Here is a 14,096-nt window from a genome sequence, read left to right on the forward strand (position 1 = left end):
CCGCGTTCCCCCTCTCTGCCCCCCCCCCCCGCGTTCCCACACTCGGCCCCCCCGCGTTCCCCCTCTCGGCCACCCCCCCCCCCCCCCCCCGCGTTCACCCTCTCGGCCCCCCCCGCGTTCCCACACTCGGCCCCCCCGCGTTCCCACACTCGGCCCCCCCGCGTTCCCCCTCTCGGCCCCCCCCCCCCCGCGTTCACCCTCTCGGCCCCCCCGCGTTCCCCTCTCGGCCCCCCTGCGTTCCCCCTCTCGGCCCCCCCCCCCCGCGTTCCCCCTCTCGGCCCCCCCCCCGCGTTCCCCCTCTCGGCCCCCCCCGCATTCCCCCTCTCGGCCCCCCCGCGTTCCCCCTCTCGGCCCCCCGCGTTCCCCCTCTCGGCCCCCCCGCGTTCCCCCTCTCGGCCCCCCCGCGTTCCCCCTCTCGGCCCCCCCGCGTTCCCCCTCTCGGCCCCCCCGCGTTCCCCTTCTCGGCCCCCCCGCGTATCCCCTCTCGGCCCCCCCCCCGCGTTCCCCCTCTCGGCCCCCCCCCCCCCCCCCCGCGTTCCCCCTCTCGGCGCCCCCCCCCCGCGTTCCCCCTCTCGGCCCCCCCCCCCCGCGTCCCCCCTCTCGGCCCCCCCCGCGCGTTCCCCCTCTCGGCCCCCCCCGCGCGTTCCCCCTCTCGGCCCCCCCCGCGCGTTCCCGCTCTCGGCCCCCCCCGCGCGTTCCCGCTCTCGGCCCCCCCCGCGCGTTCCCGCTCTCGGCCCCCCCCGCGCGTTCCCCCTCTCGGCCCCCCCCGCGCGTTCCCCCTCTCGGCCCCCCCCGCGCGTTCCCCCTCTCGCCCCCCCCCCCCGCGTTCCCCCTCTCGGCCCCCCCGCGTTCCCCCTCTCGGCCCCCCCGCGTTCCCTCTCTCGGCCCCCCCGCGTTCCCCCTCTCGGCCCCCCCGCGTTCCCCCTCTCGGCCCCCCCGCGTTCCCCCTCTCGGCCCCCCCCCCGCGTTCCCCCCTCTCGGGGGGCCCCCCGCGACCCCCTCTCGGGGGACCCCCGCACCCCCTCTCGTGGCCCCCCCGCGCCCCCCCCCCCCCGCACGTCGTTTTCCCCCACCCCCACCCAGCGTCCTCCTCTTGAGCCCCCCCCCTCGGGTCCCCCCTCCTTCCCCTCTCGGGTGTGAGGGGGGCACGTCCCCCTCTCGGCCCCGCGGCCCCTTCTCGTGCCCCCCCGCTTCCATCTCTTCCCCCCGCGCCCCCCTTGCAGCCTCCTCCCCTCGCACACTCACTCCCTCTTCCCCTCGCGCGCTCTCCCCTTCGCCCCCTCGCGCGCTCTCCCCCTCGCGCGCTCTCCCCCTCGCGCGCTCTCCCCCTCGCGCGCTCTCCCCCTCGCGCGCTCTCCCCCTCGCGCGCTCTCCCCCTCGCGCGCTCTCCCCCTCGCGCGCTCTCCCCCTCGCGCGCTCTCCCCCTCGCGCGCTCTCCCCCTCGCGCGCTCTCCCCCTCGCGCGCTCTCCCCCTCGCGCGCTCTCCCCCTCGCGCGCTCTCCCCCTCGCGCGCTCTCCCCCTCGCGCGCTCTCCCCCTCGCGCGCTCTCCCCCTCGCGCGCTCTCCCCCTCGCGCGCTCTCCCCCTCGCGCGCTCTCCCCCTCGCGCGCTCTCCCCCTCGCGCGCTCTCCCCCTCGCGCGCTCTCCCCCTCGCGCGCACTCTCAAATGACAGAGATGCACATGTCAGGTTTGCAACGTACTATATGGAAAGTTACAACTGCAGACCTGTATCCTAACATTAAGCAGCAGTGCACAGCTTTACCTTTAGCAGCACTGTTGCAGGTCAAATTATGTTATTATAGGCATTTAGGCTTCCTGTGGACATCCTGGTTTATAATGCTACTAACATTTATTAATCCATTGTTTCTTTTTTTAATAATCTTTATTGTCACAAGAAGGCTTACATTAACACTGCAATGAAGTTACTGTGATAAGTCCCTAGTCGTCACATTCTAGCGCTTGCTTGCTTACACAGAGGGAGAATTCAAAATCTCCAAATTACCTAACAGCACGTCTTTTGGGGACTTGTGGGAGGAAACCGGAGCACCCGGTGGATACCCATGCAGACGTAGGGAGAATGTGCAGACTCTGCACAGACCCAAGCCCGGGAATTGAGCCTGGGACCCTGGCGCTGTGAAGCAACTGAGCTAAACACTGTGCTACCCGTGACCAGTGCCACATACTAGATTTTAGGTTGCAAAAGTTTTGTTAGTAAAATACTTCTAATTTTCTGACATTTTCAGGGTCGGAGATCAGTTCGCTATGGTGACTTTCAGTTTTGTGAGCAGGCGAAAACAGTAATAGTGGTGAGAAATTTCTTCTCCATTTAAAATAAAATGTACATGTGTTACTAAAAGCAATTAGAAGTTTGTGTATATTCTTCTGTCCTTCAACAGCTTGACAATGTGTTTTCAACATTTGATTTGCTCTAGAGGAATACTAGTCGACAAACAAAGCCGCTAAAGGTGCAAGTAATGCATTCATCTGTTGTTGCACATCAGAACTTTGCCATAAAACTATTAATTTGGCTGAGTCAGGTGATTGGTTACTCAGGTAAGCATTATTTACAAATAATTTGCAGTTGACCCTGCGGTGTAACACTGCCCACTACTTAAAAAGCAGTTCATTTCAGCTTAATTAAAAAATAATAAATTTGCCATTTTATATCAGAAAGGACCAATAATAACACGTGTTCTGTCTTGAAAATTGATGGTTTGTTTGTGTTATGGATAGGTTTTTTAAAAAAGTGGAACGTGAACTCTGTTTTTGAGAAATGTCGCAATCCCTGTAGAGATCTATAATTTTTAAAAAGATACTTTAATTTCCAGTGTCTGCCTGGAAGTTTCACACAAGATTAAGTTTTAATCATTTAAGTCTTTCACTGCAATAAACAATCAAATAGAACATTATCTGAGCACTATTCGGTCTGCAACCTGTACTCTAAAGTAGAAAAATGACTGAAAATGACCCACCATTTTTGTACTTTAAACTGTCCCAATATTCCGATAGATATCCGACTTGAGTTATTAGGGGTAGAGAAGGAAAGTTAGGTTCAGTGAAAGTGTTTGTGTACTTTTAATCTATTTTATGTAACTAACTATTTAAGATCAAGTGCAGTTAGTAGTATATCACGTTCTTAGATATTTGAGGAGTAAAATTCTTTTTGATTTGAACAGTGAACCTTGTAGCTTCATTCTTTTAGTTAGTAGCTGAGATTTCTGAATGAAACATAAACAAGTTACTTGTCTCTACGAGGACTATAACAATTTGGGACTTGTATGGGACTGCAAATTCACAAATTGTGAAGGGTGCACTCGGTTATTGGCTAAAGTTAGGGTAACAGGAGTTCATGGTGAATGTTACTGTACTAAATGAACAGCAGGCTAGCTTTGTTAATTGGTATGACTTACTGGAGACGAGATATTTATTCCTGCACGATTTGCAATAATCATCAACGGTTCAGTTAATCGAATTAGGAGAATTGAAGTTGGAGATGAAAGCAGAGTCTAAAAAGGCAGACGTAAGCGATGCAGCAGATTGCCATTTTGAATTTGAAGGAAAAGAAAGTTAACCCAGGGAAACAGAGTTTGCGATAGTTTAAATGCGGTTGCAGATTTGGAAAATTGAGTTGGAAGAAAATAAATTGGGAATTGAGCCGTGAACTTGAACTCCAGAGAGAGTGAAGTTTCGAAGGGAGGAAAGCGATGATAAAGTTTCAAAGAGACATGGAAGTCAGAAAGCATGAATTCGATAAAGAAAAGCTGAATTTGTGGGCTGAAAGAGAAACTCATAGTTAAAGACAATGAGTTGAGATCCATTGTAAATTTTGATTTCACAAAGATTCTTTGCCTGGTGCCTAAATTTACTGAGCACAGTACGAAGTCTTACAACACCAGGTTAAAGTCCAACAGGTTTGTTTCGATGTCACTAGCTTTCGGAGCGCTGCTCCTTCCTCGGGTGAAGGAAGGAGCTGAGGAAGGAGCAGCGCTCCGAAAGCTAGTGACATCGAAACAAACCTGTTGGACTTTAACCTGGTGTTGTAAGACTTCGTACTGTGCTCACCCCAGTCCAACGCCGGCATCTCCACATCATAAATTTACTGAGGATGGAGTTTCAGAGATATTTTGTCTCATTTGTCTCATTTAGGGCAGCACGGTAGCACAAGTGATTAGCACTGTGGCTTCACAGCGCCAGGGCCCCAGGTTCGATTCCCCGCTGGGTCACTGTCTGTGCGGAGTTTGCACGTTCTCCCCGTGTGTGCGTGGGTTTTCTCCGGGTGCTCCGGTTTCCTCCCACAGTCCAAAGACGTGCAGGTTAGGTGGATTGGCCATGCTAAATTACCCGTAGTGTCCATAAGGGTTGGGAGGGGTTATTGGGTTGCGGGGAAAAGGTGGAAGTGAGGGATTAATGTGGGTCGGTGCAGACTCGATGGGCCGAATGGCCTCCTTCTGCACTGTATGTTCTATGTAATCTATGTAATCTATTAGTAATAATAATCTTTATTGTCACAAGTAGGCTTACCTTAACACTACAATGAATTTACTGTGAAAAGTCCCTAGTAGCCACATTCCGGTGCCTGTTCGGTGGCCACAGGGACTTTAGACTCTTATTTTGCAAAGCGTTTTAATAAGAAAAGCAATGGTTGTGCATTCCATTTTTCAGGAGAATAATCCCCAGATTATGAGACTGTTAAAAATGCAGTCCTTAACACTCGTGAGCTGGTTCCTGAAGCATATCAATTAAAATTTTGGACTTTGAAGAAAAGACAGAATGAAACATTTGTAGAATTTGCAAAAGAGAAGTAAATGTTTTACTGGTGGTTTTAGTCAATGAAATTCGCTGAGACTTGTAAATGTGAGAGGTAATGATTCTAGAATTCAGGAAAAGTATTAGGTCTCATTCGGAGGATTGGAAATCATAGAATCCCTACAGTGCAGAAGAAGGCCGATTGGCCCATCGAGTGCACCGGCCCTCTGAAAGAGCACCTCACCTACACCCAATCTCCCCAACTATCCCTGCGATTTAGCATGACCAATCCACCTAACCTGTACATCTTTGGACTGTGGGAGAAAACTGGAACACCCGGAGGAAACCCCCACAAACATTGCGAGAACGTGCAAACTGCACACACTCACCTCAGGTCGGAATTGAACCCGGGTCTCTGGCGCAGTGCTCACCACCGTGCCGCCCCGTCAAAAATATGGGAATCTGCAGTTTTAGCCACTGGTTATGATAACAAAGGCGCATTAAATCTTCATTTATGGACCTACAGGGAGGAATTGGAAATTTGGAAATGATTATGGCTTTCAGGGGAAGGTGAGGCTATTATGGTTAATAAGGATGATAATGTTGAAACGAGGAGTCAAGAAATTTGTAGGTTTTCATTGCGGCAAGCTAGGGCATTAAAATCAAATTGTGGGTCTCTTAAAGGAAATCCAGTTGAATTTGTAGGAATCTCTCCAGTGTCTCTGTAAAATAAATTAGTAGTAAACCCATAGCAAATAATAGTTGCAAAATGATCCCTCTGAACCAACTATAATGGTGGATGCAATGGGCGGCACGGTAGCACAGTAGTTAACACTGTTGCTTCACAACGGCAGTGGCCAAGGCTCAATTCCCACTTGCATACTCCTCACAGACAGTGACCATGTTCTCCCCGTGTCTGCGTGGGATTCCTCCGGGTGCTCTGATTTCCAACCACAAGTCCCGAAAGAGGTGCTGTTAGGTAATTTGGACATTCTGAATTCTCCCTCTGTGTACCCGAACAGGCACCAGACAGAAACTAGGGGCTTTTCACAGTAACTTCATTGCAGTGTTAATGTAAGCCTACTTGTGCCAATAAAGATTATTATTATCATTGGCTGCTGAGTTACTTTAATTAAGGAGCGTGATACTTTTTACTGCGGTCATTATTGTGTATTTATACTCCTATGTTAAGACGGAAGTAGAGCATTGCAGCATCAGCTTAATGTGAACGTTTAAAGTAAAAGCATCATAATTTCTTGAAAATTCTGGAACACCTCACCGAATAACACTGTCAAAACACTAGTGGTTCAAGAAGGTGACTGGTCACCACCTGTTGTACTGATGACATAGCTTTTGCCAATAGTTTAACTTGGGCTTTACCTTGAAATATTATGGTAGTACTGATATGTAAAATAAGTTCATAATTTGGTCTATTCTGTTTAAACTTCATACATTGAACCTTGCACTTAAAAGGGAAAAACTTTCAAAGGGAAAATATTTTCAAATCGGATAGTGCAAAGCAGCTGGTAGATTGTGTTGGGCACTACCATATCAGGTATCTTGTGTTCAGATAAACAGCTGGAATTCATTAATACTTATTTTTGCCTAATAAAGGTGGATTGAGGCGAATATTGTGTGAAGTCGGATTACAACAAAGACCAGATGAAGAAGGTTCTTCCCTCATTGATAAACTGATGCTCTGTGACTCCAAACTGTGGAAAGGTAATGTTTTAATCTCAAATTTAGGAATGTATTAATTGAACTGTTTGAAGCATGTTGGGTCCACAGTACTTAGTTATTTCCCATCCCTTTGAAGTTTGCCTTTCTTAACTGTAAATCCTTGGTTTGTGACTCAATTTCCCTGATCAAATCTAACACCAAATTGACTAATAATGGAGTCACTTTTGCAAGGTATTTCCTTTAAAAAAAAATAAAAAAATTTATAGTACCCAATTCATTTTTTCCAATTAAGGGGCAATTTAGCATGACCAATCCACCTAGCCTGCACATCTTTGGGTTGTGGGGGCGAAACCCATGCAAACACGGGGAGAATGTGCAAACTCCACACGGCCAGTGGCCCAGAGCCGGGATCAAACCTGGGACCTCGGCGCTGTGAGGCATCAGGGCTAACCCACCGCTCCACCGTGCTGCACCTGCAAGGTGTTTTCTGTAGTCCGATTGTGAATTAGCTCTTGTTTTTTCCTGATCAATAATTCTAATATGCTATGTTCTCTTGTTGGTTTTCAAAAATATTGGTTTGGGAATATTCCAGAATGCATTCTACAAATTCATTGCTTTTACTACTTGAGCTGTTCTACCTTTCCCTGAACGTTAAAATCTGCCATCATAGCTAAGTTTCTGTTGCCTGCATCCCTGATCTCCAGATTTATACATTCCAGCACTACATCATTAATGTTAGATTTAAAGACAACTCCAACCAAAGACTTGCATTCTCTGTTGTTCGTTCGTTCAACATGTTGTGTTTTCTTCTTGAAATCCTTTCTGCTGCTGGACTTAGAACATAGAACGATACAGCGCAGTACAGGCCCTTCGGCCCACGATGTTGCACCGAAACAAAAGCCATCTAACCTACACTATGCCATTATCATCCATATGTTTATCCAATAAACTTTTAAATGCCCTCAATGTTGGCGAGTTCACTACTGTAGCAGGCCTCACTACTCTTTGCGTAAAGAACCTACCTCTGACCTCTGTCCTATATCTGTTACCCCTCAGTTTAAAGCTATGTCCCCTCGTGCCAGCCATTTCCATCCGCGGGAGAAGGCTCTCACTGTCCATCCTATCTAACCCCCTGATCATTTTGTGTGCCTCTATTAAGTCTCCTCTTAACCTTCTCTCCAACGAAAACAACCTCAAGTCCATCAGCCTTTCCTCATAAGATTTTCCCTCCATACCAGGCAACATCCTGGTAAATCTCCTCTGCACCCGCTCCAAAGCCTCTACGTCCTTCCTATAATGCGGTGACCAGAACTGTACGCAATACTCCAAATGCGGCCGTACCAGAGTTCTGTACAGCTGCAACATGACCTCCCGACTCCGGAACTCAATCCCTCTACCAATAAAGGCCAACACTCCATAGGCCTTCTTCACAACCCTATCAACCTGGGTGGCAACTTTCAGGGATCTATGTACATGGACACCTAGATCCCTCTGCTCATCCACACTTTCAAGAACTTTACCATTAGCCAAATATTCCGCATTCCTGTTATTCCTTCCAAAGTGAATCACCTCACACTTCTCTACATTAAACTCCATTTGCCACCTCTCAGCCCAGCTCTGCAGCTTATCTATATCCCTCTGTAACCTGCTACATCCTTCCACACTATCGACAACACCACCGACTTTAGTATCGTCTGCAAATTTACTCACCCACCCTTCTGCGCCTTCCTCTAGGTCATTGATAAAAATGACAAACAGCAACGGCCCCAGAACAGATCCTTGTGGTACTCCACTTGTAACTGAACTCCATTCTGAACATTTCCCATCAACCACCACCCTCTGTCTTCTTTCAGCTAGCCAATTTCTGATCCACATCTCTAAATCACCCTCAATCCCCAGCCTCCGTATTTTCTGCAATAGCCTACCGTGGGGAACCTTATCAAACGCTTTGCTGAAATTCATATACACCACATCAGCTGCTCTACCCTCGTCTACCTGTTCAGTCACCTTCTCAAAGAACTCGATAAGGTTTGTGAGGCATGACCTACCCTTCACAAAGCCATGCTGACTATCCCTGATCATATTATTCCTATCTAGATGATTATAAATCTTGTCTCTTATAATCCCCTCCAAGACTTTACCCACTACAGACGTGAGGCTCACCGGTCTATAGTTGCCGGGGTTGTCTCTGCTCCCCTTTTTGAACAAAGGGACCACATTTGCTATCCTCCAGTCCTCTGGCACTATTCCTGTCGCCAATGATGACATAAAAATCAAAGCCAAAGGTCCAGCAATCTCTTCCCTGGCCTCCCAGAGAATCCTAGGATAAATCCCATCAGGACCCGGGGACTTATCTATTTTCAACCTGTCCAGAATTGCCAACACCTCTTCCCTACGTACCTCAATGCCATCTATTCTATTAGCCTGGGTCTCAGCATTCTCCTCCACAACATTATCTTTTTCCTGAGTGAATACTGACGTAACTATTATTCACGTTCCTAGTTCTTGCCCAATTCCCTGTCCTTTCTAAAGACCGTATTGCTTGAAATATTAACTCCCAATTATGTCCAGTTTATACCCACGTCTCTAAAGAGCTATGACATCATGCCCTTTAACGACAACACTTGTATTTATATGGGAGCTTGACATAAAACTTCCCAAGATGCATCACAGGAGCATTATAATACAAAACACGACACCGAGTCATGTAGGATGATAAGTCAAAGAGGTAGGTTTTAAACAGTATTTTAAAGGAGGGAGGAGAGGTAAAGATGGGTAGGGAAGGAATTTCAGAGCTTGGGACCGAGGCAGCTCAAGACACGGCTGCCAATGATGGAGCAATTAAAATCAAAGATGCTCAAGAGGCCAGAACTGGATGAGCAGAGATATCCAGAGGGTTGTGGGGTTAGAGGTGATTATAGAGAGGGAAAGGCTGTGGAGGAATTTGAAACCAAAGATGAAAATTCTAAAACCAAGACACTACTTAAGTAGAAGAAAGAAGCTAAAATATTGACAAAATGGCAGATGTCCAATTAGTACAACTTCAAGAAGACTGTGCTTGATCTTAACAGGCTGTGATTGCCCATGAAAGCTTGGGGGAATCACTTTACACCTACCCTTACTGAAATCAAATCAGTTGGGGATGGCAGGCGCCCTTTCTAAATTGGGTTTTCTTTGTGGGGAGTTGGGGGAAGGAGGGATCCCGGGCCCTGGCATGGTGTGAGGCCTAATTGTGGGACTGGCTGGAAACCACATGGACTGAGGGGTTAGATTGGCTGCAGGAGCTGCTCTCACGGGGCCAGCTGGTGCTAACGTGAGAACCCTTGTAGGACTCGTACCTGGAACTCGCTGCCGGAGGAGGTGGTGGAAGCAGGGACGATAGTGACGTTTTAAGGGGCATCTTGACAAATGCATGAATAGGATGGGAGTAGAGGGATACGGACCCCGGAGGTGAAGACGATTTTAGTTTAGACGGGCAGCATGGTAGGCGCAGGCTTGGAGGGCCGAAAGGCCTGTTCCTGTGCTGTACTTTTCTTTGTTCTTTGTTATACCGAGGCCAAGCAGCAAAGAAAGGTAACCTTTCAGCTTGGAAACTGGATGTGAAGACAGTGCTCTGGTATGAAGAATGACTCATTCCACAATGTGTACACATGCCTGACCTGATTGACCGTGAGCTGCACAAACCTGGTGTCGACATTGCTGCTCTACAAGAAACGATTATCTGGTCTGCTGTAGAGCTGACACAGGCTCTATTCATGTGGCTAATTACATCATCTACTCTCATGGAAAGGGTGCTAAAGACCATCCTGAGAATGGCACGGGCATCGCAGTGAGCAACCAACTGCACAGTCAGTGGAGTCACCAGACGCAACCTTGGAGTATCTCGTCTTCGGCTGTCATCTGATGAAGGCTTAATCAACGTCTTGAGCACCTACGCACCAACTCAATGCCAGAATTTTAGACAGTTAACATTCTATGACTGATGTTCTGAGGAACATTTCAAATTTAAAAAAAAAAAAAAAAAAAAATGTTTTTGCGGGATATGGGCTTCGCAGGATAGGCTAGCATTTGTTGCTTATCCCGAATTGCACTTGAGGAGGTGGTGGTGACCTGCGTTCTTGAACCATTGCAGTCCATATGGTATAGGTGCGCCCAGTCTGCTCTTAGGGAGGGAGTTCCAGGATTTTGACCCAGCGACAGTGAAGGAACGGTGATATATTTTCTCAATGTGGTGAGTGACTTGTAGGGGCACTTCCAGATGGTGATATTCCCATGTATCTACCTATGTCCTTCTAGATGATAGTGATCGTGGGTTTGGAAGGTGCTGTCTAAGGAACCTTGGTGAGTTCCTGCAATGCATCTGGTAGACAGCACATCTACTACTACTGTGCGTCAATGATGGGGGGAGTGAATGTTTGTGGAAGGGGTGCCACTCAAGCGGGCTGTGCTGTTCTGGATGGTGTTGAGCGAGTGTTGTTGGAACTATACTCATCCAGGCAAGTGGAGAGTATTCCATCACACTCTTGACTTGTGCCTTGTAGATTGTGGATGGGCGTTGAGGAGACAGGAGGTGAATTATTCTGACCTTCTCATATAGTCACAGTATTTATATGGCTAGTCCAGTTCAGTTTGTGTTCAATGGAAACCCGCAGAATGTTGGTTGTGGATGATTCAGCGATGGTAATACGCTGAATGTCAAGGGAGGATGGTTAGATCCTCTCTTGTTGGAGTTGGTCATTGCCTGGCATTTGTGTGGCGTGAATGTTAGCTGCTGCTTGTCAGTTCAAGCATCATGAATTGGCTTCTTCTGTTATCAGCAAAGGTGCTCCATATTAATAAAAGCCCCACCTGAATTGGATTTGTTAGCTATATGTCTACCGTCTTTTGTAGACAGCTTGATGTGGAACTGCTTAACTGGGGAACCACTGTAGGTCAGTGAGTACAGGATTGATTTGTGAACAGGACTTGGTACAACAAAAGACACGAGCAATTGAGTTTTGGATTACCGTAGTTTATGATGGTTCGAATGTGGGAGACCATTCAGGAGTGCATTGAAATAGTCAAGTCGAGAGGTAATAAAGGCATGAATTAGGGGTTTCAGCAGCTAATGTGTGGAGGCAGGGAATGAAGTTGGAAGATGGTGATAGACAGTCTCAGTGACGGCATAATTATGTAGTCAAAAGCTCATCTTGGGAGTAAATGTGATAAGTTTCCAAACAGACTGGTTTAATCCCAGACTGTTGCCAGGGAGAAGAAAGTCAGAAATAAGGTAATGGAATTTGAAGTGGGGACCAAAGACACTGATTTTGATCTTCCCAATACTTAGTTGGAGTAAATTTCTGCTCATCTAGTACTGCATGTTGGATAAGCAGACTGATAATTTAGCAGCAGTGATGGAGTTGTGAGAGGTGGTGATGTGATAGAGTTGGACGTATGTCGCCAGCGGGAAGCATACAAATGAGAAATAGGGGGCCAGGATCATTGGGGGGGATGCTTGATGGAACGGGAAGAAAGACATTGCAAGTGCCACTCTGTCTATGATTAGATTAGAGCAGTCCCACCCAGCTGGATGACAAGTGGAGGGGCATAGGCTTGGAGGACGGGTAGGAATGGGGATATATCCGGGTGGTTGGGAGAGCAGGGTTGGGACACAGGTGGTGAGGATAAAGCACAAGGAGTTGGGGAGGAAAATAGGTTTGGTGAGGCGGTGTGGCGCGTGAACTCAACAACCTCCTAAACGAGGATGAGCTTGATTCAGTTCAAGGTGGTGCACAGGGTACACCTGACTCAGGCAAGTTTTTCCGGGGGATGATCGATGGGTGTGACGAATCATGCTCACAGGTTCTGTGGCTGCGAGAAGTTGGAGAGCTTTTGGGAGACGGTGTTTGGGATGCTATCTAGGATAGTGGTGGTTAGGCCAGACCCCATTGCGGCGATCTTTGGGGTCTCGGAGGAGCTGCTGGAGGGGAAGGCGGCTGATGATGTGGCCTTCACCTCTATGATTGCCTGGCGAATGATCCTGTTGAATTGGAGGACGGATACGCTGCCCGGGTGGCGGCATGGCTGGGGGGAACTTGTCTGACATCCTCCGGCTGGAGAAGATCAAGTTTGAGTTGAGGGGGTCAGAAGAGGGTTTCGAGGAGCAGTGGAGGCTATTCATGATGTTATTTGAGGAGTTTTTTGTCGTTGGGGGTGGGGGGGGGAATAAAAGAGGAAAAACTGTACAATCTTTTGATTATGCTTGGATGGAATGTGGATTTTGTTGATGTGTATGCTTGGAATAAAAGTGGAGGGGTACAGGACGAGGATGGCGTAGTCAACTCTGTCATCGGCTCAGGATAGGCTGAGTAGGATGATGAGAGATGGTTTACCTTTGTCACAATTAAATGAAATGTGATTTGTAACTGAGTTTTTTTAATCATTGCTTTTGTTTCTTTTTCCTATTGCTGAATCTGTGCCCCTCATTCTCGATTCTCTCTTGAGTGGGACTCTGATCGGACCCCTCATGATTTTGGAAACTTCTTTCAAATCTCCTCTCTGCTTTCTTTTCTCCAAGGAAAACGGCATTAATTTCTCCAATCTATCTTCATAATTGAAATTCCTCATCCCTGGTACCACTATTGTGAATCTTTTCCACACCCTTTGGAGGAAATTGAACACAAGGATGAGACTTACCAGTTCTTCAAGGGAACTCTTAATGTGACAATTGCTCTCAGTATAATGTTGACACGTATTTTTGTTTTGGTATTGTGGCATGCGTGATTCAAACAGAGTTCCAGAAAAGATGGGCATGGATTTGGGAGGTGACAACACATTCAAAGACTTTGGAAAGGGAAGGGAGATTGGAGGTGGCATGGTAGGTTGCTTTGAACAGGGGATAATGACAACAAATTTAAAGGAGGGAGGCACAACACTTGAAGTTAGAGATTAACAGTATCAGCTAATCTGGAGGCCAGGAGGAGAGTTGGATGGTCAACAGTTTAGCGGTAATAAGGTCAAGGGAGTAGGAGGTGGGTCTCATGGACAAGATGAGCTTGGAGGGGCCATGAGGGGAGATGAAGGTAGGAGAGAAACTAGAGAAAGACAAGAATTCAGGCCTGAGGGGTGTGTGCCATTTTGGTAGATGTTTAGTGGGTTAGTGCAATGCACAAACATACAAATTAGGAACAGGAGTAGGCCGCTCGGCCCCTTGAGCTTGCTCCACCATTCAATAAGATTATGGCTGTTCTGATTGTAACTTCAATTCCACATTCCTGTCTACCCTGATAACCTTTTAGCCCTTATTAATCAATAATAGATCTAGCTCTGCGGTAAAAATATTCAAAGACTCTGCTTCCACTACCTTTTGATCAAGAGAGTTCCAGAGAATCGTGACCCACTATGAGAAAAAATTCTCTTCATCTCTGTCATAAATGAACGACCCCTTGTTTTTAAACCGTGAACCCTTGTTCTAGATTTTCCCACAAGAGGAAACATCCTCTCCACATCCACCCTGTCAATACCCAGCAGGATCTTCAAGGTTTTGATCAAGTCACCAATTACTCCTCTTCACTCTCGTGGATACAAATCTAACATCTCCAACCTTTACTCATCCGACAACCCGCCCATTCCTGGTAGTAGTCCAGTAAACCTCCTCTGAACTGCTTCTAACTCATTTCAACTTTCCTTAA

At 47.9% G+C, this 14,096-nt stretch overlaps 1 protein-coding gene across 3 annotated transcripts in view; it reads left to right on the forward strand.

Annotated features, from left to right (window-relative positions):
* Window positions 1–14,096, forward strand: part of ubr2 (ubiquitin protein ligase E3 component n-recognin 2) — a 231,668-nt gene that overhangs the window by 83,948 nt on the left and 133,624 nt on the right. For all 3 annotated transcript variants that reach the window (XM_072510121.1, XM_072510112.1, XM_072510130.1), the window contains exons 7-9: window positions 2,244–2,306; window positions 2,433–2,553; window positions 6,361–6,468. In XM_072510121.1, the coding sequence (XP_072366222.1) occupies window positions 2,244–2,306; window positions 2,433–2,553; window positions 6,361–6,468 (292 nt within the window). The remainder of the gene's footprint in view (window positions 1–2,243; window positions 2,307–2,432; window positions 2,554–6,360; window positions 6,469–14,096) is intronic.

The sequence above is a fragment of the Scyliorhinus torazame genome, chromosome 1 (assembly GCF_047496885.1).
Source record: "Scyliorhinus torazame isolate Kashiwa2021f chromosome 1, sScyTor2.1, whole genome shotgun sequence".
Taxonomy (NCBI): Eukaryota; Metazoa; Chordata; class Chondrichthyes; order Carcharhiniformes; family Scyliorhinidae; genus Scyliorhinus; species Scyliorhinus torazame.